At 46.9% G+C, this 26,555-nt stretch overlaps 1 protein-coding gene across 4 annotated transcripts in view; it reads left to right on the top strand.

Annotated features, from left to right (window-relative positions):
* The window catches only part of Atp2b4 (ATPase plasma membrane Ca2+ transporting 4), a 119,195-nt gene that overhangs the window by 48,215 nt on the left and 44,425 nt on the right, over positions 1–26,555 (top strand). For all 4 annotated transcript variants that reach the window (XM_045141675.1, XM_045141678.1, XM_045141676.1 and 1 more), the window contains exons 2-4: positions 11,287–11,945; positions 25,336–25,533; positions 26,017–26,274. In XM_045141675.1, coding sequence (XP_044997610.1) covers positions 11,756–11,945; positions 25,336–25,533; positions 26,017–26,274 — 646 coding nt within the window. In that variant the 5' untranslated portion in view covers positions 11,287–11,755. The remainder of the gene's footprint in view (positions 1–11,286; positions 11,946–25,335; positions 25,534–26,016; positions 26,275–26,555) is intronic.

The following is a 26,555-nucleotide window of genomic DNA, read 5'->3' as shown; positions in this document are numbered from 1 at the left end:
TCTGTATTACACCCTGGTGAGACTCATGGAGTAGAAAGTGGTAATGGGAGTGTTGGCCACCATGTTACCCCCTGGTGAGTATGTGGGTCCCGCAGGACTGCTGCTCAGCTCCTCTCCTGCAGAGCCCTCCTGCACAGAGTGGCTGGCCATAGCACTCCCCCTAAGGCCCGGGAACATGCAGGTCCTGAGTCCCACAGCCAAGGGAAATTGATCCTCCTCTCCCTCTTCATGAGCCTGACATGATCCTGCTGAAATTTGTTTCTAAAAATAGTCCCAGTTCCAATCCAGCTGCTAAAGAGCCCTTTTGTTCCCTTGAAACCAATGTGTGGAAAAACCACAGCAGCCCCAAGAAAGGCAGTGGGTGTTGCCCCAAAAAGAGTACTTACTGAAGGCTTGACCAGTGCGGCCCTGTCCCAGCTGGGCGGAATGAGAAGTAGATACCCCAGACAACCATTTTCCTGAGCATCTTCCTCTATGGGGCATGGGTGAGAGGCTGCCAGCTCCTCTTCTTCAAACAGTGGACCTTCTGGATGGGACTGTCGGTCCTACCGGAGACTCAGTAGGAGAATATGGTGGGTTTTCATCCTCTGTACTCCCCACCCATACCCAGCTTGCTGTGACTCTTCACACACACACACACACACACACACATGTCACAGCAGGACACATTGTGACACAGGGCCTTGGAAGAGGTCCCTTTCCCATGGCTCTGGACCTAGGGAATGGGCCTTTCTCATCTTGATAATATTGGTGCTATTTTAAGATAAGACCAGGGAGTGACATTGCCATGGCACCAACATTCTTTCCTCTGCCTACGTGCTCATTCCCTGCCTATGCCATGGGGCTTCCTGTTGTCATCTGCTGTGTCCTGGGGTCTCTGACACGTGGCTGGATCTGAGCAGGCCAGACCATCAGGACCAGCTTATCCACCATGGGTCAGTTTACAGTATTCTTTGGAGAAAGCTTGTCCTGTCTATGGGCCCTACTTCTTCCTACCATCTGGAGGCATTTGGCCAGGACTGAGAAGTTTTGCCATCATTGTCACAATGTATCCTTGGACAACACAACCAATCTACTACAACTGAGGTGCCTTAGCATTGTGGTATATTGTATCATTTTAAAAATATTATATCTATTTATTTGAGAGAGAAAGAAAGAGGCTGCGCCAGGGCCTCTAGCCACTGCATATGGGCTCTAGATGGCATGCACCACCTTGTACATCTGGCTTACATGGTTGCTGAGGAATCAAACCTGGGTCCTTAGACTTCACAGGCAAACACTTTAACTGCTAAGCCATCTCTCCAGCCCATGTATTTTTTTCTTATTTTTTTATTGACAACTTCCATAATTGTAAACAATATCCCATGGTAATTCCCTCCCTCCCCACACTTTTCCCTGTGAAACTACACTCTCCTTCATATCCCCATGCCCTCCCAATTAGTCGATCTTTTATTTTGATGTCATGATTTTTTCTGCCTATTATGATGGTCATGTGTAAGTAGTGTCAGGCACTGTGAGGCCATGGATATCCAGGCCATTTTGTGTCTGGAGGAGCACAATGTAAGCAGTCCTACCTTTCCTTTGGCTCTTACATTCTTTCTGCCACCTCTTCCGCAATGGACTGTGAGCCTTGGAAAGTGTGATAGAGATACTGCAGTGCTGAGTACTCCTCTGTCACTTCTTCTCAACGCCACGGTGCCTCTGAGTCATCCCAAGGTCTGAAAAGAGAAGCATCTCTAACCAAAAGTGAGAGTAGCATTAATATATGGGTATGATCCTTAAGAGAAGTGCTTACTGCAGCCCATGTATTTTTATTTACATTTTTTAACAGGGGTAGTGTGTCATTTTGGAACAGCCTCTCACTCTACAGCTCAGGCTGACCTCAAATTCAGGCAATCCTCCTACCTCAGCCTCCCAAGTGCTGGGATTATAGATGTGAGCCACTATGCATGGCTTAAGTACTGGGTTTGGGAGTTTTCTTTATTTGTTTGTCTATCTGTGACAGGGTTTCACTCTAGCCCAGACTAACCTGGAACTCACTGTAGCCCAGGTTGGCCTTGAACTCACAACAATCCTCTTACCTCAGCCTCCTGAGTGCTGGGATTATAGGTGAGAGACATCACACCCAGCTAAGGCACTATTTTTTAATATCCCTAATATTGTTCTTTGTAGATCTAATCTGTGTTTCTAAGGATTGATAATATTCTATGTTATCTAGCTGGTTTATTTTAGCTGTCAGTGGGTGAGTGGTTCCCAGGTTGCTTCCAACTTCCTGTCACCACATGTAATGAGGCAGAGAAATTGTGCATCCCCCCTTCAGGCCCTGTATGAGAACTTTTGGGAGATGCACTCAGGAGTAGCTGATGACTGGGCCCAGGGTATGCATCAACTTACTCTAAAAAATCCCTGGTAGGGTCTGGAGAGATTGCTTCATGGTTAAGGTGTTTGCCTGCAAAGCTAAAGGATCCCGGTTCGATTCTCCAGGACCCATGTAAGCCAGGTGCACAAGGGGGAGCATGCATCTGGAGTTTCTTTGCAATGGCTGGAGGCCCTGACATGCCTATACTCTCCTTCTCTTTCTCTCTCTCAAATAAATTAATACAATATATTTTTAAAAAACGATAAGAAATCCCTGGTAAAGAGGGTGAATTGTGGATCCCTGACACCTAGAGGTCAAAGATTGACACATTTTCTCCAGTTTGCGTTTCTTTCTTTTATCATCCATTTCCTATTTTATTTTATTATTTTGAGACAGGGCCTTGTGCATCCCATCCTGACCTTGAACTCTTTATGTAGCCAAAGATGACACCTCACCTTGAACTTCCAATCTGACAGGCATGTGCCACTATGGCCATTGTTATGCCATGCTGGGAATGGAACCAAGGGCTTCTTGCATGCCAAGCAAGCACTCTACCAGCTGAGCTCCCGGCCCAGCCCCTGGCGCTGCATTGCTGTTGCTGAACTCACGAAGATGCTGGCAGCCTTGGGGAGGGGGAGAGGGAGGAAGGGAGCTTCGTGGACACCTCCGCCCAATCAGGAGGCAGTATTCGCCTTTAGAAAGGAAGTACCCACCGTACCTCCAAGTCTAGGGGCTAGCTGAGCACCAGCATTCAGGTTCCTGGATCAGGCCACAAGATGCTGCCTTGTGGTCAGTGCCCTAGTCCTCACTCCTGGCATGGGTGTGGCTGTCAGGTGGTTATGACAGAGCAGTACCCACCCACCACCTGGACTTTGTGCCCACCACCTGCTGCCTCTGACCTCCTTCCTATGCCTCTATAGGAGGAGTGTGCTCAGCTCGGCTCTACAGAGCCACTTGTGTGGGGCTCAAGAGAGAAGGGCCAAGGCAGGACTTTCAGGCACAGTAGCCTGCCATGGCCAGGTTTTGTGTTGCTTCATTTTGTTTTGCTTGGTTTCATTTCATTTCATTTTTGAGACCAAGTCTCATTTGTGTAGCCCAGGCTAACCTTGAACTCTCCATCCTCCTCTGCCTACTGAGTACTGAAAGGCCTGCCCCAACATGCTCTGCACAGCCAGGCTCTCACCTGCATTCTTGGCAGGGCACAGCCCTCTGGGAAGCACTGGAGCACCAGGGAGAAGCCGAAGAACTTAAGAAAGCTCTGGTGAATTCAGGAGTTGGCCCAGAGAAGGAGCTTTCAGTAAATCTCCCAGGTCACTAGGGATGGCAAGACCAAGGGTGTGACATGATAATGTGGAGAAAACCCACATCACTCCTCTTCTGGCCTCTTCTCAACTAGGAACTACATGTTCTTGGGGGCATGCCAGCCTAGACCTCGGTGCACGCTGCTTAGGAGCCCTGGCAGGAGTGGTGATGGGGAAGGAGGAGCTTGGTGGTACCTGCCTATAAGGAGCTTGAGATCTGTCCTCCTTGTCCAGAAAGTTAAGAGTTAGGTGTTTCCTTCACCTCGTTCAAAGCGTTTTGGGGATTACAAGCAAGGGATGAACAGGTTTATGTGAGCCTTCTCATACAAGGAAATAAATACATAGCTTTGTTTCTATTTTCTTTTTTAAAAATATTTATTTATTTGAGAGAGAGAAGGAGGCAGAGAGAGAAAGAGAGAGAGAGAATGGGCACACCAGGGCCTCCAGCCACTGCAAACGAACTCCAGATGATGCGCCCCCTTGTGCATCTGTTTCTATTTTCTTATATCTTTGATCTTTTAAAAATATATATATTTGGGCTGGAGCAATGACTTAGCAGGTAAGGCGTTTGCCTGCAAAGCCAAAGGACCTTGGTTCAGTTCCCCAGGAACCACATAAGCCAGATGCACAAGGGGGCACATGCATCTGGAGTTCATTAGTTCATTTGCAGTAGTTGGATGCCCTGCTGCAACCATTCTCTCCCTCCCCCACCCTGCTTGCCTATTTCTGTATCTCTCTCAAATTAATAAATAAAAAAATAACACATATATATGTGTATGTATGTGTGTATATATGTGTGTGTGTGTGTGTGTGTGTGTGTGTGTATATGTATATGTATATATATATATACACACACACACACACACATATATATATATATGGGAGAGAGAAAATGGGCCCCTTAGGATTTCTTGCTGCAGCAAGCTAACAAACTCCAGACATGTGCTTCTGGCTTTACTTACATGGGTGAATGGGGAATCAAACTTGACCATCAAGTTCTGCAAGCCCCAGCTTTGAAGTAGGCTGGCTTTGGATTCAGACTAAGGCACATATCCTGGCCTTCTGAATCTGTGTTTTCCTGCTATAAATATAAAATGAGAATGTCCTTTCTATAGGGATGGATGGATAGATACATGTATTCTTTCTAATTTTCACATGAAGTGCCTAATATGATAGCTAGCATATTGTATGTGCTCAAAAATATTATTTCCCTTGCTTCTTACTTCTCCTCACCATATTCTGCTCGTGAGTGGGGAAGAAGTAGAGCCTTATTTGGTATAAGGGAGAATGTGAGTCAAAAAAGACAGCAGGTATTATTGGTGGGCCCTGAAGCAGCTTTCAGATTTTGATTTGGTGCATTCACAGGCAGAACCAGCCTGCTGCCTGCCTCCCCCAGGGCTTTTCTCCTTCTCCTCTCACCTCCTGTCTCGTAGTGATGCCCCGAGTGCTGCCAACGTACCTCTGAGCAGGGGTTCATGGCCCAAAGAAGAGGACAAAGCAGGGCAGGGCGTGACATTCCCACACGCACACCATGTCCAGTGCCTTCCACAGTTCTAGAGTAGCCTTCAGCACAGGAGGTTCCGGGAGGAGGTTCCTTCCACATTTGCAAAGATGCCATTCTCTGGTCACCTACATGAGCAGTGACCTCCTCCCCCAGTGAAGAAGGAGATGGGGCCCTTCTTCAGCACGGTAGGAATGCATCTTGGAGTAAGAGGCTCCTTGGACAGAATTGGAGGCAAAATTATCAGACTGTTGAGGGTTTGGTAGCTTAGGACATAGGGTTTGTCACTGGCAACTCCTTGTTTGGAAAATTTACTAATAAGCCTCCCTATAGGTTAGCTTATCAGGAAATGTGGGTGGGGTCTTGTCCCTCTCAAGTGTGTATGCAAGCAGGAGGAGTATTATCTCTGTTGCCTAGAGAGAGAGAGAGAGAGAGAGAGAGATGACATTTTCGTGTTTTATTTTGTATTTTTTTTTAATTTTTATGTATTTATTTGAGAGCGACAGACACAGAGAGAAAGACAGATAGAGGGAGAGAGAGAGAATGGGCGCGCCAGGGCTTCCAGCCTCTGCAAACGAACTCCAGACGCGTGCGCCCCCTTGTGCATCTGGCTAACGTGGGACCTGGGGAACCGAGCCTCGAACCGGGGTCCTTAGGCATCACAGGCAAGCGCTTAACCGCTACACCATCTCTCCAGCCCTTATTTTGTATTTTGTCTCACTTGGTATCCCAAGCTAGCCTCAAATTTACAGTCCTCTTCCTTCAGCCTCCCAAGTGTAGATTTGTGCCATCATGCCCAACCAAGATGCCTCTCTCTTAAAGGGCCTAATAACCCCGGGCATGATGGTTGGTAAACACCTGGACCCTCAGCTACTTGGGAGGCTGAGGCAGGAAGATCACTTGAGCCCACTAGTTTAAGCCAGCTTGAGCAGCACAGCGAACAAAAAGGCAGATCTCCCAGTGTGTGCCAGAGAACCAGTAACGCATAACGAAGGGCATGGGGGCTTGGGAGATGGCTCAGCTAAGCTCACTTAAAAAACCTGCTAGCAGGGGTTCAGTTCCCCGCAGACCCAGGCAAAGTGACTCACACGTCTGCGATCCTAAGGAGCCTGTGATGGGGAGCGCGAGAGCCAGAAGAATAGGCAGCCAGTCTCATGTTTGCTTGAAGTCTGGCAGTTTGTGGCAGCAAAAGAAGGTGGAGTCCAGACCACTCAAAGTTGTCCTCTGACCTCCACACGCATGCCGGGGTCCCCACACATAAACAGATAGAGGCTACAGAGATGGCTCAGCAGTTAAAGGCACTTGCTTGTAAAGCCTGCTGGTCCAGTGCCCATGTAAAGCCAGATGCACAAAATGGTGCATACATGTAGAGGTTGTTTGTTTGCAGTGGCAAGAGGCCCTGAGATACCCATTGTCTCTCTCCGTAAATGTATGTGTGTGTGTATCTATGTGTAATATATATCTTTTTTAATATTTTTTTTATGTATTTGATGGAGAGAAAGAGATACAGAAACAGGCAGGGAAAGAGAGAGAGAATGGACATGCCATAGCCTCCAGCCACTGCAAGCAAACTCCAGATGCATGCACCCCCTTGTACATCTGGTTTACGTGGGTCCTGGGGAGTCGAACCTAGTTCTCTTGGCTTTGCAGGCAAGTGCCTTAACTGTTAAGCCATCTCTCCAGCCCTATATCTTTTTTTTAAGGCACCAGGCAGTCAAGAGCACTGACCTGCCAAAAATCAAATGGCTTTTTTTATGTCCTTGACCCTCACTGCCTTCCTCCGTGAGTTGGGAGGTCACAGATGGCATATCTAGAATGGTTATGACAGTGATTTGACATGTTATCTATAAATTACACAACAGATGTTACAGGACTTTAGGAGGGAAAACATTAAAAGGGCTTAGTGGCCACATAATGCGATTTCTTGCCTCGAGAGGAAAGGATGAGAATTCAGCCTGCTAGCCTGTTATCCCCTATGTTGGGAAAAGCTAGAAACAGGAATGGGGACACACCTTACCCACAATGCCTCTAGCTGAGTGACTAATTCTGACCTGACAGAGGTGGTGTCTTCCTGGCCAAGTGCTGTAAGCACTCACTGATTATTCGTTAGCAGTTGTCTAATAAGGTGAGGGTCCAGGCAAGTTCAGTGCTTGCAAAGAGCTCACATCCTGGAGAGCTCAGAAAGAAGTATGGACCTACTAACATGCCTCTCTATAACCTGGGGTCCCCAGCACCACTGCCCCTTGGACTTTGTGCCCATGGCTGGATCATGAATCTGCTAATGTGTACATCAGCCTGGAGCAGACAAGCCTCCTCAGAGTTCTATAGCCCCATGCCTTCGAATCGCATGTGCCCTTTCTCATTAGTTGCCTGTGTGAGTGAAAAAAAAAAAAAAAAAAAAAAAAAACCTCTGCTCTTTGAATGTGAGCAGAGGTTCATAGTGAGGAATTTGGATACAGACCGTCCCTTCTTGTTCTCTAGACACCCAGGACTATGGGTGCCATCAGCTCTTAGAATGATCATAGCCCCACATATGGCTAGTAAGTAGAGGTCTCTGTTCTTTGGGGGGTGGCAAGGAAAGCTGGAGGGATGTGTGCCTTCTGCTTCAAGCGCTAGAAAACAAAAGATCAGTCAGACCAAATGAAGTTTTCTCCCATCATTCGAGTGTCCTATGCTGGGCACTGAGCAGATTTCTAGGATTTTTAAACAGATGTTTAAAATCTGGAACCCCACTCCTTTATGGCTTTCTTGGGATGATGTGAAAGGCAGGGGTATTATTCTTCTTCCAGTTAAAGGTCCTAAGAAGGCTACGGGGCCTGCCCAAAGAATGACTGGGAAAGTGGCAAAGCCATGTCTGAATCTGCTGCCAGTCACTCAACAACAAAAATATCCACTCAAGCCAGGCGTGTTGGTAGCACTGTTAATACCAGCCAGAGGTAGGAGGATCGAGTTTGAGGCCACCCTGAGACTACATAGTGAGTACCGGGTCAGCCTGGGCTAGAGTGAGACCCTGCCTCAAAAAACAAACAAACAAAAATATCCACTCAGTGCGCACACATACAAATTCTCTTCTGGGCACTGGGGAGCAAATAGTGAGCAAGACAGCTAAAAATCTCTAGCTTCTAAGCACAAAAAAAAACAAACAAAAGGCTTGAAAGGTGGCTAAATGGTTAAGGTGCTTGTCTGGCAAGCCTAAGGACCCAGGTTCAATTCCCCAGTACTCACATAAGCCAGATGCACAAGTGGCACATGTGTCTGGAGTTCATCTGCAGTGGTCCTAGCATGCCTATTGTCTCTCTAGATCTGCCTTTTTTTCTCTCTCTCTCTCAAATAAATAAATAAATAAACAAATAAATAAATATAATTTTTTTAAAACCCCTGTGCTGGTGAGATGGCTCAGGAGTTAAAGACACTTGCTTGCAAAGCCTGACAGCTTGGGTTTGAGTTCCCAGTACCCACATAAAACCAGATGCACGGGCTGGAGGGATGGCTTAGCAGTTAAGGTATTTGCCTGAAAAGCTAAAGGACTCAGGTTCAATTCCCCAGGACCCACGCACAAGGGGGCGCCTTCTCTCTTTCTCTGTCTCTCCCCCTCTCTCTCTCTCTCTCTCTCTCTCTCTCTCTCTCTCTCTCTCTCTCTCTCTCTCTCCCTCTCTCCCTCTTTCTCTGTCAAATAAATAAAAATAAAATATTTTTTAAAAACCAGATGCACAGAGTGGTACATGTATCTGGAATTTGTTTGCAGTGGCAGGAGGCCCTGATTATCCACTCTCTCTGTGTGTCTCTCTCCTTATGTCTTTCTGTCTCTCTCTCTCTTAAATAATAAATAATTGTTTTAAATCCTTGTCTTCAGAGAGCACACACTGTCGTGAATAGAAACATACAACAGAATCTAGTGACTTATATCTGCAAAGCCAGACTTAGCATAAGAATAATCACAAGTTTGGGGCCAATCTGGACTACATGGGGAGTTCCAGGCCAGTCTAAGCTCTTTAACAAGACCCTGTCTCAAAAAAGCAAAAGTAAAAAGGAAAAGGCTGATCCTCAGGGCAAACTCCAACAGTGTTCTGAGCATCTTCAAATGCCAAGATGTGTTTCTTGTTTCAGGAGCCCCTCCTACTCCTTCAGGTTTGTCTTTTTCCTAAATTAAAATGTCTGTGATAAAGTTTGTTTTTTCTTTTTTTTATACAGGGCCTTTGTGTATTCCAGACTGGCCTCCAGCCCATGATCCTCCTCCAGAGTGTTGGGATTACAGGCATGCAATACCACACCTGGTGATAAAGCTCAATAACTTAGACACAGTAAGAGATCAAAAGTGGTAACTAATAGGTAACAAAATTGATTGAATATAGCAACACAGTTATGTGCACATGTGCTCTGCCTCTACCCCTTCTTGTACCATCCTCGCCCTTCTTTCCACAGCACCTGGAAAGGGGGACTACTGTCTTTCCTAGCCCTGTATCAGTATGCGTGATGGAGTTTAACCCACTGCCCTTTGCTTCCCAGGTGTCCCTGATGACATCTAAAAAGAAAAAGTTATAATATTTAAAACAGACAAAACCTTGCTTGTTGTATTCATTGAAAGTCAGGGCAGTAGGAGGGTTGGTGAGGACCCCCTAACAGAAGAACCTACTGGGGGAAAAATTGATTGGAATTAGCAGAGATTTTGGCCATGTGTGATTTTGGAAAAAGTAATTGATAATTGAACTAAGTCCTTATCTGATGGTCCTTAAGCTTTGTTCACCTTCTAGAAGTGAGGATGTCATCTGTTTATTAGGCCATCCACAACTCCTTGCCAGCTCTTGATAGCTAAATTCATTTCAGTAAGGCTGTTTGACCAGAACTGGACCCTCTATATTTTGGTGCTGTGCTTAGGAAGAGCCCCTTCGTATCAGAGTGGTGATACGTGACACATAGTCAACCAGCTTTCGTCGGAAGCAGAGAACAGGACTTAGATCAGTTTGCTTGCCTCCTTCAACCTTCCACATCTTCACACTGACTCAGTTCTGCTCCCGTGCCTCAGCCAGTGTGTGCCCCATCCCGGTAACACTTGCCTGGCCCAGGGGGAAATGCCTGCCTTCTCTCTGATTCATTTACTGGGCTGACTCGAGACCCTCTGGTGTCATCACACTCAGGCTGCCTTCTCTCTCCTGGTAACCATGCTGGGGTCTGAGCTGATAGCTCTTTTATCCCTCTCATACTGCAGAAACAAACTCAGAGGCTTCAGACCCATTATCTCTCCTCCTCAGAGGTCCATCTGTCCCCTCTAGAAAAAAGTGATTCCACCCTGTATCATGAACTGCCAGAGTATTTCACTCTCCTTCCCTCCAAAAAGCCTCTGGGAGAAGGGGCAGGAATTAGACCAAAACTCTGCCTAGTAGCTGCTATCAGCTGCCAAATTTCCATATGTGTCCTAAGGATTTGAAGGACTTGAGAGCATCTTTATTCAGACTTTCTTTCTGGTTTGTAAATGTCCATGTCAGGAGTGAGGAAAAGTGTGGGGCATCGGAGAGAGTGGCAGTCTGACAGACCACTTGGCTCTAGACTCCTTTTCAGATTCTTTTTGTTGTTTATTTGTTTGTTTGTTTGTTTTGTTTTCCTGAGGTAGGGTCTCTCTCTAGCCCAGGCTGACCTAGAGCTCCCTTTGTGGACCTAGGCTGACCTCGAACTCATAGCAATCTGCGTCCCAAGTGCTGAGATTAAAGGCATGCGCCACCATGTCTGACCTTTTCTGATTCTTCTCACCTCTTACAGGTGAGGTCATTAAGATCCTATAACAGCTCTGTCAAGTAGAGAAAGCTTTAGAGCTGTTAGGGGTTGTAACCTTTTATTTCCAATTTCTGAAGTTACAGGGTTTGTGTGGCTTGGTTTGGGAGAGGTCAGACCTGAAGACAAAGGTTCTGAAGTGACATTGTCAGTTTACTGGCTGCCGAGACCTCCTTGGAAAGAAAGGGCGTCCCATGAGCCAGGTCCCTTAGCTGAAGCCTCAGCTGTCACTTCAGTTCAGACATCAACTGTCACCTAAACCCCTGTGTTTAAAGGGTCCCTTACGCCTTTATAGATGTGGGGTCCTCATGGCTGCTCTAATTGTTTCTTTGTGTCTTTCCTTTGCATCTTCATTCCAGAGATCCAGTTGTCATCAGTATCCAGGAAGCCTTCCTCTTCCTTCTCCTGCTTCCACTCTACCATCGCAGTTGCTGGTTGTTGCTAAGGTTGCCTCCATGGTAACATGCTCAACTTGTTTACACCTCCATTGGGGCAAGTAGCCTAAACTAGGAACCTACCTACTCTGGACTACCAGTTCTATCACCACCTGGAGGACACCAATCACAGCGACACAAAGTCCGCCTTCAATTCTGTTCCCCCATCCTTTCCCTCCTCTCACTGCTAGACTTCATACAGAAGAAAGGATCTAGGCTTGGAGTTGCCACTCTGAAGTGTATTGCGCAAGATATAGTCAATTTATTTCCTGCCTGGCCCCTCAGAGAAGCAAGAAGCGGGAAGAAGCAGGGAAAGAAGTCAGGAGACACTGACTACTTGGAAGGAAACATCACATTTTCTCTGGTTGAGGGACTGGTAACTACAGGCACAAAAATGAACACATCAGGACAAATGTTGCGGTCCAGCTCAATAGCTGAGAGCCATGAAAGGGAGTTTGGCTGTACATTAATGGACCTGAGGAAACTCATGGAACTACGTTCAACTGATGCACTGACCCAGATCAATGCCCACTATGGAGGGATACAGAATATCTGCAGTAGACTGAAAACCTCCCCCGTAGAAGGTAAAGGCCATTTCAAGGATTCGGGATTGGAAGAGGTGGCTAGTACCTTCCAGGGAAGGTACATTTCTGGAGGGCAAGTGGGTATGTGTTTGGTGAGAAGGACCCAGTTCTCTCAAACACTAAGGAGGGAGTACAGGAAGAGCAGGTTCTTTCCCAGAGATGGTGAGGGACTATGGCATTCTCTGAAGACTTTTCTTGCCTCCTTGTTCTGTAGCAGACTACAGAAATGTGTGACATAAGTGCTCTTATCAGAACATAATCAACTCCCTTATTCTATATCCCTCTTGGATTACAAAAGAATTTAAGAATTCATTCTTACATGGCTCTTCCAGTGGCATGAATTTGAAAACACCATAATGAAACTCAACTCTTTATATGCTAATAAATATAATTTAAGGGGGCTGGAGAGATGGCTTGGTGGTTAAGCGCTTGCCTGTGGCGCTTAAGGACCCTGGTTCGAGGCTTGATTCCCCAGGACTCACATTAGTCAGATGCACAAGGGGGCTCACGCATCTGGAGTTCGTTTGCAGGGGCTAGAGGCTCTGGCGTACCCATTCTCTTTCTCTCTCTCTCTCTCCCTCTCTGCCTCTTTCTCTCTGTCTGTCACTTTCAACTAAATAAATAATAAACAAAAATAATAATTAAGTATAATAGAGGAGGGACGTCTACAAAGAAGTTAAATATCAGTCCAGCCATTGGAGCACTTTTTAGTATACAGGTAGAAATAGGGTGGTATAATCATAAGGCATATACTTCTTTGGATTACTGTTTTCGAGAGAGACAAAGAATTGGCATGCCAGGGCATCAGCCGCTGAAACCAAACTCCAGACATTTGTGCTGAGTGGGCATGTGCAACCTTGCACTTGCCTTACCTTTGTGTGCCTGGCTAACATGGGATCTGAAGAGTAGAACATGGGTCCTTAGGCTTTGCAGGTAAACACCTTTACCGCTAAGCCTAGCTGATTCTAGCTGATTATCCATTTTTCAACCCTGCCCAATAAACTTTCTTTCTTTTTTTTTTTTTTTTAACCATGTAGGAACTAAGCCCAGGGCTTTGCACAAGTATGTAACGCTGAACTATATTCTCAGCCCTGTTTTTAATTTTTTTCTATGAAACAGGTTCTCACTAAGTTGTCCATACTAGCCTTGATCTTTTGATCCTCTGGCCTCAGCCTGCCAAGTAGCAGGGATTACAGCTGTCATACGGGTCTCTACTATATCTCACAGACTTTGAGTTTAAATATTAGCTCTGTTATTTACTAGCCGGATAGCCCTGAGTTTACTCACTCTCCTTGAGTCTGTTTTTTCTTTGAAATAACATTGATACTATCTAGCCAATAAAATTAAGGGGATTAAATCATATAATGGCTGTGTATATCCAAGCTTATAATAGGTGTTAAGTAAATTAGTTGCCTCAGATTCAAACAAGAGTGCAAAGTCTTATCATATCTGATGAAGCTGCTGCCTTTGTGACTGCAGCTGCTGTCTTGTCTGCCCATGCTCCTGTGATCTCAGAGAGAGATCTAAGATGGCAGTGCTGAATGACTTCAGGTGGTCCTACCTTTGCATTCCAGCTTAAGTCTAATACTCCCCTCTGGGCTGCTAAACTGTATTTGTTTTCTTGAGATAGGCTCTCACTCTATAGCCCAGGATGGCCTCATACTCACAGCCTTCTTCCTGCCTCAGCTTCCGAGTGCGTGACTGCAGGTGAGCACGGTCACCTCTGCCCCACCCCTCCTTTGGTTTTCATGTTGATTGTTTCTCGGAGGCAGGGTTTACTGTGTAGCCTAGTCTGGCCTGGAACTTACGCATCCTCCTGCCTCAGCCTTCCAAGTACCTGGATTTCAGTCGTGTACCACCATGTTTGGCCCTAAAACTTCTTTATTGTGTGACTTTAAAAAAAAAAATTGTTTATTTATTTATTTGAGGGCAACAGAGATAAAAAGAGGCAGAGAGAGAGAGAGAGAATGGGTGCGCCAGGGCCTCCAGCCACTGCAAACGGACTCCAGATGCATGTGCCCCCTTGTGCATCTGGCTTATGTGGGTCCTGGAGAATTGAGCTGTAAACCGGGGTCTTTAGGCTTCACGGGCAAGCGCTTAACTACTAAGCCATCTCTCCAGCCCTCTCATTGGTTTTTACGTGATTTACCATAGGGCTTGTGCTGGAGCTCAGGAAACAAGGAGTCAAGAAACCACCTTTCCATCTGTAGTTCTTAGCCCCCAATTCCAGCCGGACCTCCTTGTGTGCAAAAGGAATAAAGGGACAGGAAAGGAGACACAAAACAGCTAAAACGCAGGAGTCTCCACCCACACAAGAGTGATGCTGAGCTGTTTAGTTGGGCAGGCAGAGAAAAGAGCCTTGATAGCCAGGTACCCCCTTGAGCTGATGCTATAAAAAGCAAGCCTGTTCACAGAAGACCACACTCGGGAGCCTGACAGCCTAGCATGATTTTGCCACCTGTGGAAGGTCCCTGCAGGTTGATAATGAGAATAGAGATCTAAGAGTGAGCTTGAATTCTTCTGGTTAAAACCCAAAGTTTGGGGAGATTGTAGTCAGATGCAGTGGCCCATGCCTATGGTCCAACTACTTAGAAGGCTGAGCCCTCATGAGTCTAGGAGTTTGAGGCCAGCCTGAATTCTCAAAAAGAAAGTCAAGAAGATTGTTCATTGAGTATGACCCTTCCCCTTTATTTTCTGTAGACAGATAACATGTGTAGTATATACTGACAGTATTTTTTTATTTCATAACTACTAAGGGGGTTACAAAATTTGGGTTTTAAAACATTTTGCCACTAAAATAGTTTTGTTATCCTTTATTAATACAATTTTAAAGTCAAGGAGGACTGAAATGTAATATTCTCTCTCTAGGTGAAAGAGTTTTAAATGACCTGCCTGAGGTCTTCAGACCAAGAGAATGTGATAGAACAGTTCATATTTCCTGGCTCACAGCCTGTTAATGCTCTGCTGCCTCTCTTGCTAAACAGCAACACCAAGAATGTCAGAAGCATGGAGAACTTGAAAGTTGGTTTTGCTTTTCCACTAACATTGTATCTCAGGTTGCATCAACTGGTCGGAGTAGGAAGAATTTTCCCAAGGGTTAGAGTCACGAAAACTTGGGAGGTGCTTGACTACCTTAGCATGTAACAATAACTGGATGCTAGGTTGAGAGAATGAGCAGAAAGTGAGGTGGGGTTAGAGAACTAGGAGTGGAGGAGATGTGGAAGAGTCACATGATCCAATAAGTGATGAAAGGTGTCAGTCTTTATGGCTCTGCATAAACAAAAGCCAAGGCACAGAACTGAAACTCTATAGCCCCACGTAAGCTGTGTTGCTGTGGGCTTACCAGTAGGGAATTACCAGAGATATCAGACCTCCTGCCTTGACCTCCTAGTACTGGGATTGCAGGCCTGTAACCACACCCAGCTCCTTTTCCACTTTTCTCGTCCTCCTTCCCTTCTTGTCTGTTCTTTCTCTACCCTGTTCCCACCCCAGCAATCTCTCTAATACACAAAGAACAGAGCAGTTCAGTTGACTCAGGCTAGAAGACGACCCCATATTTTGTGAGTGGCCCCAGTTTGTCTCAGGGCCTCCTGAGCAAGGGAGATGTGACGAGTCTGGAATGAAAATCACACATGGCCCGAGGGCAGCATGAAGAGACAGGTTCCTTACTTTCAATATCCCTTTGTATATAAGAAGGAGGCATAGGTGAGAGCTTTCTGAACTAAACAGAAGGTTATAAGTGTTCTTTCTTCCCCAGAGAACCTTTCCATGATCATCCCCAGTCATGCTACCCTGTTTAGTAGGAAGAATAATATTTTTGAGAAGCAAATAGGACACCAGTTGGGGGAAGAGCATAAAAGTCAGAAAAGAGGAGCTTTAAATAAATTCTAAGTCATTAGCAATAGGACTTCTTCCAAATGGCTAAAAACAATTTCTGTTGGATTTGGATCAAGATAAATGGTGGTTGAACTTTCTATTTCATATTTGACCCACGGCCTTGTATATCTTTTCTCCCATGCCTTCATCAGTGTGCAGTAACTGATGCCCACTCAGTGCCAGGCACACAATGGTGACCACGAGCGGGCCCTGTCCCTCCTTGCACAGAATTACAGGACAGTAGAAGTTGCACACAAGTGAGAGCTACTTCTGAAATATTGCCATTGTGCTGTGCTGGGGAGGAACAGGGTACTAAGGAAGCATACAGCCTGGGGAGCTGCATTTATTGCGCTTATTTATTGTAATTTCAAGATTTAGATTAATGTTTCTTGTCACCTTAAGTACTCTGGGGTTTCACTGTGTTCCTGTCACCATGCCTTTTGAGGGCAGTGGTATGTTCTACCAAGAACTGTCCATGTTGGGCTGTAAAGATAGGTTAAAAGTTAATGTACTTGCCTGCAAAGCCAAAGGACCCAAATTCAGTTCCTCAGGACCCACGTAAGCCAAATGCACAAGGTGGCACATGAGTCTGGAGTTTGTTTGCAGCAGCCAGAGGCCCCATCACACATAAACCTCTCTCTCTCTCTCAAATAAATAAATTTTTCTAGTTAATTTTTCAAGGTAGTGTCTCCCTGTAGCTCAGGCTGACCTGGAATTCCCTGTGTAGTCTCAGGATGGCCTCAAACGCACAGCAATCCTCCTGCCTTGGACTCCCAAATGCTGGGATTAAAGGCATGCACCACCATGCCCAGCCAAATAATTTTTTTTAAGTTTAAAAAAAAAATTTTTCCATGTATCCTAGCTGGGACATGATGAGATTGATAGATTGATCTCTTCCTCTGCATGGCAGACTAAAAGTGTGGGTGTATGTGTGCCTGTTTTAGTAGGGATCAAACTCAAGGTCTGAAAATGCTAGGCAAGTATTCTATCACTAAGCTATATCTTCAGACCTGAAATTTGTCAGTCTGGAAAATAATTGAGCCAGGTGTGGTGGTGCACACCTTTAATCCCAGCACTGAGGAGACAGAGGTAGGAGGATTGCTGTGAGTTTGAGGCCACCCTGAGACTACATAGTGAATTCCAGGTCAGCCTGGGCTAGAGTGAGATCCTATCTCAAAAAAACAAAAACAAAAACAAGCATTATAATAGCAATTGAGCATACCCCCCAATAAATGTCCACATACAAGTCATCTGAATTGCTATTAGAAATGGATGAGGTAATATAGAAAGTTCTAGTATCCCTGCCCCATTCTTTGCAACTGATAGATGCAGTCACTGCTCAGAGTCTACCACTTTAGGGGATGTTAATGTTGGGGAAAGTGGAGGGTCAAGTGGAGGAAATGTGAGAGGAAGATGGGCATCAGGCTTCTTTGGATTTCTTCTAAAGCTTATGGTCTGTTCTGGAACATCAGTTCCATAGAACTCATCCACATGAGGTTAGAGGTACAGCCTCTCTTTGCTCATGCCCTGTGCCTGTAGCCATCTCCTTGGGCCCTTGAACCGCCTCTCCTAGAATGGTCAAGTCCCTTGTCTGCAGACTAGCCTTGTGCGATCCCCCATGCCACCACACTTGGGGCAGATCCGTTATAGCTCCAGTTTAAGGTATGTGAGAGACTCCAGAGTGTCTTGGAGAGAGAAAAAGAAGCTGAGGTCAATAGCCCAGTTCAGATAGTTAAAAAGGTTGGCTACCCTGTGACAGGACTAGTATGGGCAAGACCAGTAGCTTCACTAAAGAAATTCTTAGTACTCAGTAGAGAAGTGAGAAGGGTTCTTGTAAAACTGGGGAAAGTGACAGACGAAGGGTGAAAATGCCCTCCCTCTGACCGGCTCCCGACTGAGACTGCCTCTGGCACCCGGGAAGTTCCCTGTCTGGTTTGAGATTCATGCCTAAGGCTGAATTAGACCAGACAGCTGGGAGCCTTCTCTTCCCGGCCCAACCCCACCTCAGGCTCTGCAAATTCTTCACTACCCGCCTGTCCTTGCCCAGAGCTGGCCTTCTGGGTTTGCTGACATAACAGGGGATCTGAGTTCTGGATGGGGGAGTGTTGCTAAGTCTTCAGTGCCCTCGCTGGTTTCTCCTCTCCCTCAGGCCCAATCCTTTCATGCTGCATCCCTCCCACAGCTCAGCAGCAACTCTTTAAAGTGTTTTTGACTTTGGTGTGCTTTTAAAATTTTTTAGTGCTGAGATAAAACCCAAGGCCTCCTGCATACTCGACAAGCACTCTGTCATTGAGCTATACCACCCACCCCCCCAAACTTCTAGAGTGTGTGTGTGTGTGTGTGTGTGTGCGCGCGCGTGTGCATTTAATTAGTGGGTGTCAGTTTGATGTATGCACATGTGTGTGCAGATGCATGCACCCCATGTGCACATGTCCAAGGCCAGAAGAGAATGTAGGGTGTCCTCAGCTGTCATTTTTTTGCTTAATTTCCTTAAGGCAGAGTCTGTTACTGAACCTGCTGCTTCTTTGGTCAGACTAGCTGACCAGTTAACCCCAGTGATTCTCCTGTCTCCAAGCCCAACCCCCAGCACTTTGGCTAAAGCATGTGTGGCCATACCTGGCTTTTAATGTATATGCTGGGAATCGAACTCAGGTCCTCATGCTTGTGCAGCAAACTCTTTTACCACATATGCTTTTGTTTGTTGGCTTGGGACTCAGAGTGATGCTCTGACCTCAGCCTCCCGAGTGCTGAATTGTAAGTATACACCATCATCTCCCCACCCCCACCCCAGCTATTAGCTTATTTATTTATTTATTCATTTATTCTTGACATAGGGTTGCAGAGCCCAAGCAGGCCTCAAACCTGCTTTGTAACTGAGGATGATCTTGAACTTCTGACTCTTCTGCTTCCACCTCTGGAGTGCTGGGATTACAGGCTTGTTGTACGCATGTCTGGTGTACGCTGTGTGTATTCAAACCCAGGCCTTTGTGCCTGGCAGGCAAGCACTCTGCTAACTGAGCTGCATGCCCAGCTAGCTCCTCCTATTTTGATGTTTTTGTTTTTGTTTTTCGAGGTAGGGTCTCACTCTAGCCCAGGCTGACCCAGAGTTCACTATGGAGTCTCAGGGTGGCCTCGAACTCACAGTGATCCTCCTACCTCTGCCCCCCAAGTGCTGGGATTAAAGGTGTGCGCCACCACACCCGGCCCCCTATTTTGATTTTTAACGTTCTTGTTGTTGCCTTGCACGGGCCTTTCAATTGGAGGTGGGAGGAAAGATGGTGTTTCCTCCTTGACTGAGGCAGATGTCACATCTACCCTTAGAAGTGGGGCTTTCACTCTTTTATTTAGCTCTAAGGTGTGAGCACTGGGAGTGTGACACTGGTTGGAAGGGAGCTCATGCATGCAGTAGGGGAAGGTGACAGGGCAGAGCTGCTGAGGAGGTGCCCTAGGGAACATTTCCCTTCCCTGGCTCACAGCAGGGGTATTCGGGAAAGGGATAAAGCTGGGGGGGTGGGTGAATAAAAGGAGGCCCCTGGGGAAGCTGCTACCTCTGCAAACCCAGTGAGGAAAGGATGAAGCATTGTTGTGTAGTCCGGTGTCTCTAGTTTTGACTGAGAGTCTGTCCCTTCATTGCAGGGCCCTGAAGTCCAGCAGGTAAGAGGGCCCATTGCCCTGCTGTGACTGAGCTGGAGGTGTCAGCGCAGGAAAAGTGCTCTGTGCTCCTGATAAGTGCTGCATTCAGCTTGAAGCAGGAGCTGGTTGCATCCCATAGGCCCTCTGATCCTAAGAGCTGGTTCCATCCCATAGGCCTTCTGGTCTTAAGCTTCTCATCCCTTTAGTGTTCAAACCCAGAGTTTTTTAAGTAGGACTGGAAAGGCACTGTGTTTTTGTTTGCTTGTTTGTTTTATTTTGTTTTAATGGGGTAAGGACTGAGAATCAAACCCAGGTTCTTCTGTATGCTCAGCAAGCTGTCAAACACGAACACATCCTCAGCTCTTGTAAGGTATTCGGCAGTCTGTTCCGTTAACCTCGAGAGACTTTTCTCCCTTACCCTATCCGTGTGGGAGAGGTTTCTGCTGCCTCATTTGGCAGGGTATCATAACTCAGACAGCTGGGAAGTCCCTCCTGATGTCTGCCCGAGCCCCACCCTTTCTGGGGCTGAGCCCGTTCTGATAAGAGGTGCCTGTACCCACACCGTGCTTCGCTTCGCTTCGCTTCGCGTCTGCAGGCTGACCAAGCCTTTCCGGCTAAAGCCCTGCCACTGTCACTGCCACTGCCGGCTGGGCTGCAGCCTCTCTTCCCGGGCCTTGCTAAGGTCTCTGGCCAGCCCCGCCTCTTCTGGGACCTTGTAACTGCCAGCCTGGGGTCGCAGTGACTCCACAGACGAACCTCTCTTTGCCTCTCCCAGCTGTTGTGCTCTCTGGTTCTGAGGGCTAGAAGCATCTTGGTTTGGGTGGGGTTCTCTCTCATGTTCTTCAGGACAACTTTTCCTCTCATTTTCCTCATGAATTTCTTGGGGAAACCCTTTCCCTGTGTTTCCAGCATGGTCTCCCTGCCAAGTCTTCCCCACTCCAGGAGGCTGTATAAGTATTTGAGAAGCCACTGTGGCGATCAGGGCCCAAAACATTTTTCTGGGCTGGGCAAGTATTTGTGTGAAACTACAGCTGCTAAGCACAGGGCCTGGAAGCCTCTCTGGGACGGAAAGAATGGAAGGGAAAGCCCAAAATTGGGGATTGGCTGAGCGCCCAGCCCCACAGGGCTTTGCTGAGCAGCACCACATGTCAGGGAGGATTCCCAAGGCTACTCTAGCTAACATCCCCGCTTGCCCCGCCCTGCTGTAGGGCATACTGGGAGCTGGGACAGCCTCTTGACTTCTTAAGGTAGCTATTGTACAAGCTCTGCGTGACTTAAGGTGGAGCAGGTAGATGAGTCGAAATTGGCAAAAAGGAAGCAAGCATGTGACTTTGAGGGAGATCAGCTAGGAAGGGGCAAGCCTGACCTTTTACATTGTCCATGTTTCTTATTTCATTTGCTTGAGTCCAGTAAAGGCCATGGAAGCCTTTTCGTGAGCACAGACATCAGAGGTTAGACTCTGATGGGCTTACATTGTCATCCCTGAGGACAGGAAAAAGACAGGACCGATCCTCCTGATCATAGACCACGGGAGCAGTCCTCGCTTCTCAGAGGTGCTAAAGCAGCATGTGGGCCTCCACTGTGGCATAGGAGGCAGGATGGCCATCCACCCACTTACTGGGGTTAAAGGGCCTTCACAGGAGGCAGGAATTTCAGTGCTAAAACTTGGCAGATCCCAGAAAGCCAGGACTAGAATGGAGCCTCGGCTGAGCCCAGCTACCCACATGCCCTAGGCCCTTCTGGGTACAGGTTGACACCCAGCTGCCTCCTGTGGAAGATGCCCAAGTAGCCCATCACCTCTCCAGGCCTTAGTTGGCTTACATGTCAAGCAAAATGAATAGTAACTGCCTCCTGGGGGTTGTGATATTTGAATGAGAAGGCTCAGATGTGCCTGGTGAGGCATCTGGCATGCAGTCATCACTTGAGTGTTAGCAGCCTTATTTATTACTCATTCTCTTCAGTTCATTCAACAGATTTGTATGTGTATATTGTATATTGTGCAACAAGCTGCTATAGGCCCAAGCAAATATCTGTCCTTGTGGAGGGAGAGGCAAGCACTGAAAGGATCCTCTCTGTGGCAGATGAGAAGGCTACGGAGGACAGCAGTGAGCAGGGTGGGGTGAACGGGAGGGCTACAGCTGAGAATGGGGCCTTTGCACAAAGACCTGAGGGAGGGGAGAAGACTCGCCCTGGGAAGAAGCATGTGCAAGGTTGGGTGAGGAGCCACATTCTGAAAATCAATGGAAAGTGAGGTGGGTCAGAACTGAGAAATGGGAGGAGATAAATGGTGAGGGTTCATGAGGAGCCTTAGAAGCCACTAGGAGGTCTAGGTACCCAATTTCACTCCAAGTGTCACAGGGGTCTTGAGCCAGTGAGTGACATGTATCAGCTTGGATCTTAAACAAGGCTTTCTGGGGCAGACTTAAACAAGACCCTGCGGGACAGACTGAACACAGGACAGCAAAGGCGAGAGAGAGACAAGAAGAGAGGGTAAGTCACAGTGCCCATAAGTCATGAGAGCTAAGCTAGGTGACCCTGACCCTAAGATGGCTTGTTCCCACTGATTTGGGGGAAGGTGTTAGTAGACTATTGGGATGTCCCTTATAATAATATGTAGCATCTTTTTTTAAAACTCTTATTTATTTATTTATTTGAAAGAAAGAGAATAGGTACATCAGGCCCTCAAGCCACTGCACAGGAACTCCAGACATCTTGTACATCCGGCTTTACATGGGTACTGGGGAATTGAATATGGGTCCTTTGGTTTTGCAGGCAAGTACCTTAATAGCCCCTGTAACATCATTTTTGTTTGTCCGTATGACTTTGATACAGGGTCTCGCTGTCTCTCTATAGCCCAAGCTCGCCTAGAACTCACTATATAGCCCAAGCTGGCCTTGAAGTTTTGTCATCCTCCTCCTTTAGCTTCCTGAGTGCTAGGGGTAGACAGGAGCTGCCATGCCAAGCTATAACCTTTAATATCTAATGTCCTGGTTTACCCTCATAATGGTCTCCTGACCCTTGCTAAAGCAGGAAATGGCATTTCCTCCCAGTACACTATGAATCCCACATCTTTGAAAAACATCCCAGGAAGATTAACAGAACATATAGCTCCTATTTCATTCAAAAAAAAAAAAAAACCTGGCTGTCCTGTAGGAAAAGAAAAAGAAAAAGATTAAAAAAAAACAAGTTGGCATAGCCTTGCCCTTTCTGGTCCCTGAAGAGAAAGAACCAGCCAAGGCCCTGCTCACTGGCCACAGTGCCCCTGTCTGCCTCGGGAACAGAGGCCCTGCCCAGAACACTCCTTTCCCAGGCCCTTCTCTGCCTTTCCTACTGGGAATCTGAGGAGGCAGGGAACATCTGGGAAACAGCTCAGCTTGCTTCTAGTGCTTTGGTAAAACCCTGCGACGCCCCCTCCCCCCCCCCCAACTCAGCGGGCTGCTTAGCTGGAGACTCAGCCTTGAACACTGTGTCACCAAACAGCTCTCCGCCCCTCTACTAATACTAGAAAGTGAAAATAGTGCCCACACCCTGAAACCCACCCCTGTGTAATATGGATACCAGATCACATCACCCAGCCGACACTTCACTTCCACACCCTCCCTCCAAAACCAGGAGGATCTCCACAGACCGACGGTTGACAGCTTTGTTGAATGGGCAACAGAGGCCATCACACAGTATTCCCTTGCATTCCTGTTTTCCCATTGTCAAGATTCTTTTTCCTATCTTTAGATCTTCCTGAGATCTAACCCCCACCTCTCTTGCCGTTGAGGTCGCACTGCCGGGCACCATTCAGGAGAAAGGGAGAGCGGCTTGCCCTCATACCCGTGTTCCACCCTTCCTTGCCAGTGGAAGGCCTTCATGCTGACTGTCCCTAACGTCCCCTTTTGTCACTGCCTCCACTCTAGCCTAACTCCTTCCAGGCACATGCATTTTCTTACTCGATGCCAAGCTCAGTGGAATATCCACTCCCCTTGATTCTAACCTTCCCCAGCTGCCGTCCTGTTTGCAAGACCAAGGTCTGCAGGGAACCCATCAAACAGGCAGCCAACAGGTTCCAGTGCCAAAGCCGGGACTAATTCACTGCAGTGTGTGAACATCTTGAACACCCACTGGCATTAGACACCATGTTAGGATCCTGCTGCCTTAAAGAGTAACCCGTGATGTAGGGTCCAGAAGAGGTGCCCAAGTTCTTAGGAAGGTGCTGAGAATGATTCTGCCTGTTTTCCCTCTAGAAATGTGTGTGTGTGGTGTCCACGGTGTGTGTTTCATGTCATGTGTTAGTACTGAGGATGCCAGTGATCAAGGGCTGTGTAGGATAGTATCTGAAAGCGTTCTCAAATTGCCTTGTTCTTTCTTTTATTTTGATTAAACTAATTTATTTTTATCCAACCCAAGTAGCATTTCTTATGGTACCTACTAAATAGTCAGTACTTGGTAAAACAGTCATACCTTAGTAGAGGGCATGTATGAGACAGAAAAGCAGGAGTGTGTATGCTTAAAGAGGGTGCTCATAAGCTTAGTCTCAAAGGTTTGCTCCAGTGATCTATAGCTCCTGGAACTTGAAATGAGGGCTTATTGGTAACCCTCACCTTCACCTTGCCTGACCTTAAATATGTAGCTTGTTCATTCTGGCCTTTGTATGTGAGCCAGTGGATGGAAACTAACCCTGTATTCAGATCATCGCCAAAATTTGCATGTTCCTGTGACAGAAGATCTCTGTGTGCATCCAAAGAACATTCTATTGTTTCTGTTCTTACAGCTAGAGCCTAGGATGTGGTCCCTGAGGAGCAGGTGAAATATCATCCTGGTTACTAAGAGAAGCAAGTAGCTCCCATCCAGAGGCCAACTGGTTACCCTTTGCTCATTTTTAAACTTTAAAAAAATATATGTTTCTTTATTTATTTACCAGGGAGAGCTAGAGAGAGAGAAAAAGAAAGAATGTGTGTGCCAGGGCCTCCAGCCACCTCAAACATACCCCACACACATGCACCATCTTGTGCATCTGGCTTACGTGGGTATCAGGGAATTGAACTTCGGTCCTTAGGCTTCACAGGCAAACACCTTAACTGCTAAACCATCTCTCCAGCCCTCATTTTAAAACTTTTAAAGGTCCCATACTCCTGGAGTTCTGGGCCAATTGGGATGATTGATCACTCTTACTGGATCTCATAGTTGGGCATAGGGGAAGAAAGAGATTTTTTTTTTTCAGTTTACATCTTTTATTAACTGATACACAATATTGTTTTCTGATGTGTAAATCAGATAGCACTTGCCACAATAATGGCTGTCAACATGGCTCAACATTCCTCTGAAGGGCAGTCCTTAACAAAGGCATTCATTTTGCCATTTTCATCCACCTTGTGATAGGTCAGGGCAACTGACTTAACCACTGTTATGTTTATTCTTAGGAGTGATGCAAGACTTTTTTTCTTTGTCTTAGTACCAGCACAAAGTCCTTTTGAATGTTTTGAACCAGACAAAATACACCCATTTTCCAGCTGCTTTTCCAGCCAAGATTGGCCTTTGCCGATCAAAAGGAACTCCATTCCCACCCTGAGCTTGCCCCTTCACATTTTCTGTGGTATCTGAGGGTTCAGCCTCCAGTGTGATGGTCTCATCTGTAAGGGTTTTCATGAAAGGCTGCCTCTTGGCGGTGGTTCCACAGTAAATGGTAGATGGGAAAGAAAGGATCCTATTTGTCAGACATGGTGGCACACGCCTTTAATCCCAGTACTCAGAGGCTGAGGTAGGAGGATCACTGAGTTCAAGGCCAGCCTGAGACTAATTCCAAAAACAAAAACAGAAGGTCTTTTGCCTACCTTCTGTTACCATTACTCCCTCCCACCTTAACTCTCATTCATTTGTTTGTTCTCTTTTTCAGGTCTATCTGGAAACCTCGAAGATCTGGAAAAACGTAGACTTGTGTTTGGACAGAACGTGATCCCTCCGAAAAGGCCCAAGACCTTCTTAGAATTAGTTTGGGAAGCCCTGCAAGATGTCACACTCATCATCCTGGAGATCGCTGCCATCATTTCCCTGGTCCTGTCCTTTTACCGCGCCCCGGGTGGAAACAATGAAAGTGAGTGTCTGAACGGCTAAGCACCGCCAATCCCACCGCCACCAGCAACCACACTTACTACTAGTGGCTAACGGGTTATAGCACAAAACTTTGCTGTTCATCCAGCAGGCTTTCCAGTGGAAACCATCTAGCAGCTAGCAAGCTATTCTCCTAACCCATGCCTCCTCTGGGCTTCTCCCACCAAGTCCTGAGTCAGAATGTCGCATGTGCTCTGTGCTTGCTCCTCCGCATGCCTGGCATTATGGCCATTAGCAGTAAGCGCCTACTAGGGGTTATTTTACTTGCCTGGTATTGGCGTATTTGGTGCTATTTACCGATTAACGTAAACAGACCTAGAGATGGTGAGGCCCCAGTCTGCCCTGCTCCCTTCTGATTGCCTCAGAGTTGTATTTTCTGCCGCTCTCTTTCCATGACTCTCCATCTCATGGAGGTCGTGGAAACACCACTGTTGTTTCAGTGACTCTGTTTCCTCTCTCTGGCTAGTCTGTGGTCAGGTTGTGGGGAGCCCGGAAGAGGAGGAGGAGGCACAAACGGGCTGGATTGAGGGGGCGGCCATCCTCGCCTCCGTGATCATCGTGGTGTTAGTGACAGCTTTCAATGACTGGAGCAAAGAGAAGCAGTTCCGGGGGCTGCAGAGCCGCATCGAACAGGAGCAGAAGTTCTGCATTATCCGGAACGGTCAGCTCGTCCAGCTCCCCGTGGCTGAGATTGTGGTGGGCGATATTGCTCAAATCAAATACGGTGAGGGCATCATATTTCTGCGCCTTGTAAATCCCCACGACATGGTTGAGGAGTAAGTCCTTTTGGTGGAAGGGGCTTGGGAGTTGCTCAAAACCTTGAAGTTGCGTGAGCTTGTAGGGTAGAGTTTGCAGAGGTTCTGGAAAGGAACCCCAAAGAAAGCAGTACCTGATAATCCCCCAAGAGACTGGCAGACTCGTGCCCTGTGTTACTTAGAATTAAAAGTATATATTCAGGCCAGGCGTGGTTGTACATGCCTTAAATTGCTGTGAGTTTGAGGCCAG

Source organism: Jaculus jaculus, chromosome 1 (genome assembly GCF_020740685.1).
Source record: "Jaculus jaculus isolate mJacJac1 chromosome 1, mJacJac1.mat.Y.cur, whole genome shotgun sequence".
NCBI classification, from domain to species: domain Eukaryota; kingdom Metazoa; phylum Chordata; class Mammalia; order Rodentia; family Dipodidae; genus Jaculus; species Jaculus jaculus.
This window is presented reverse-complemented; position numbering and strand designations above follow the sequence as displayed.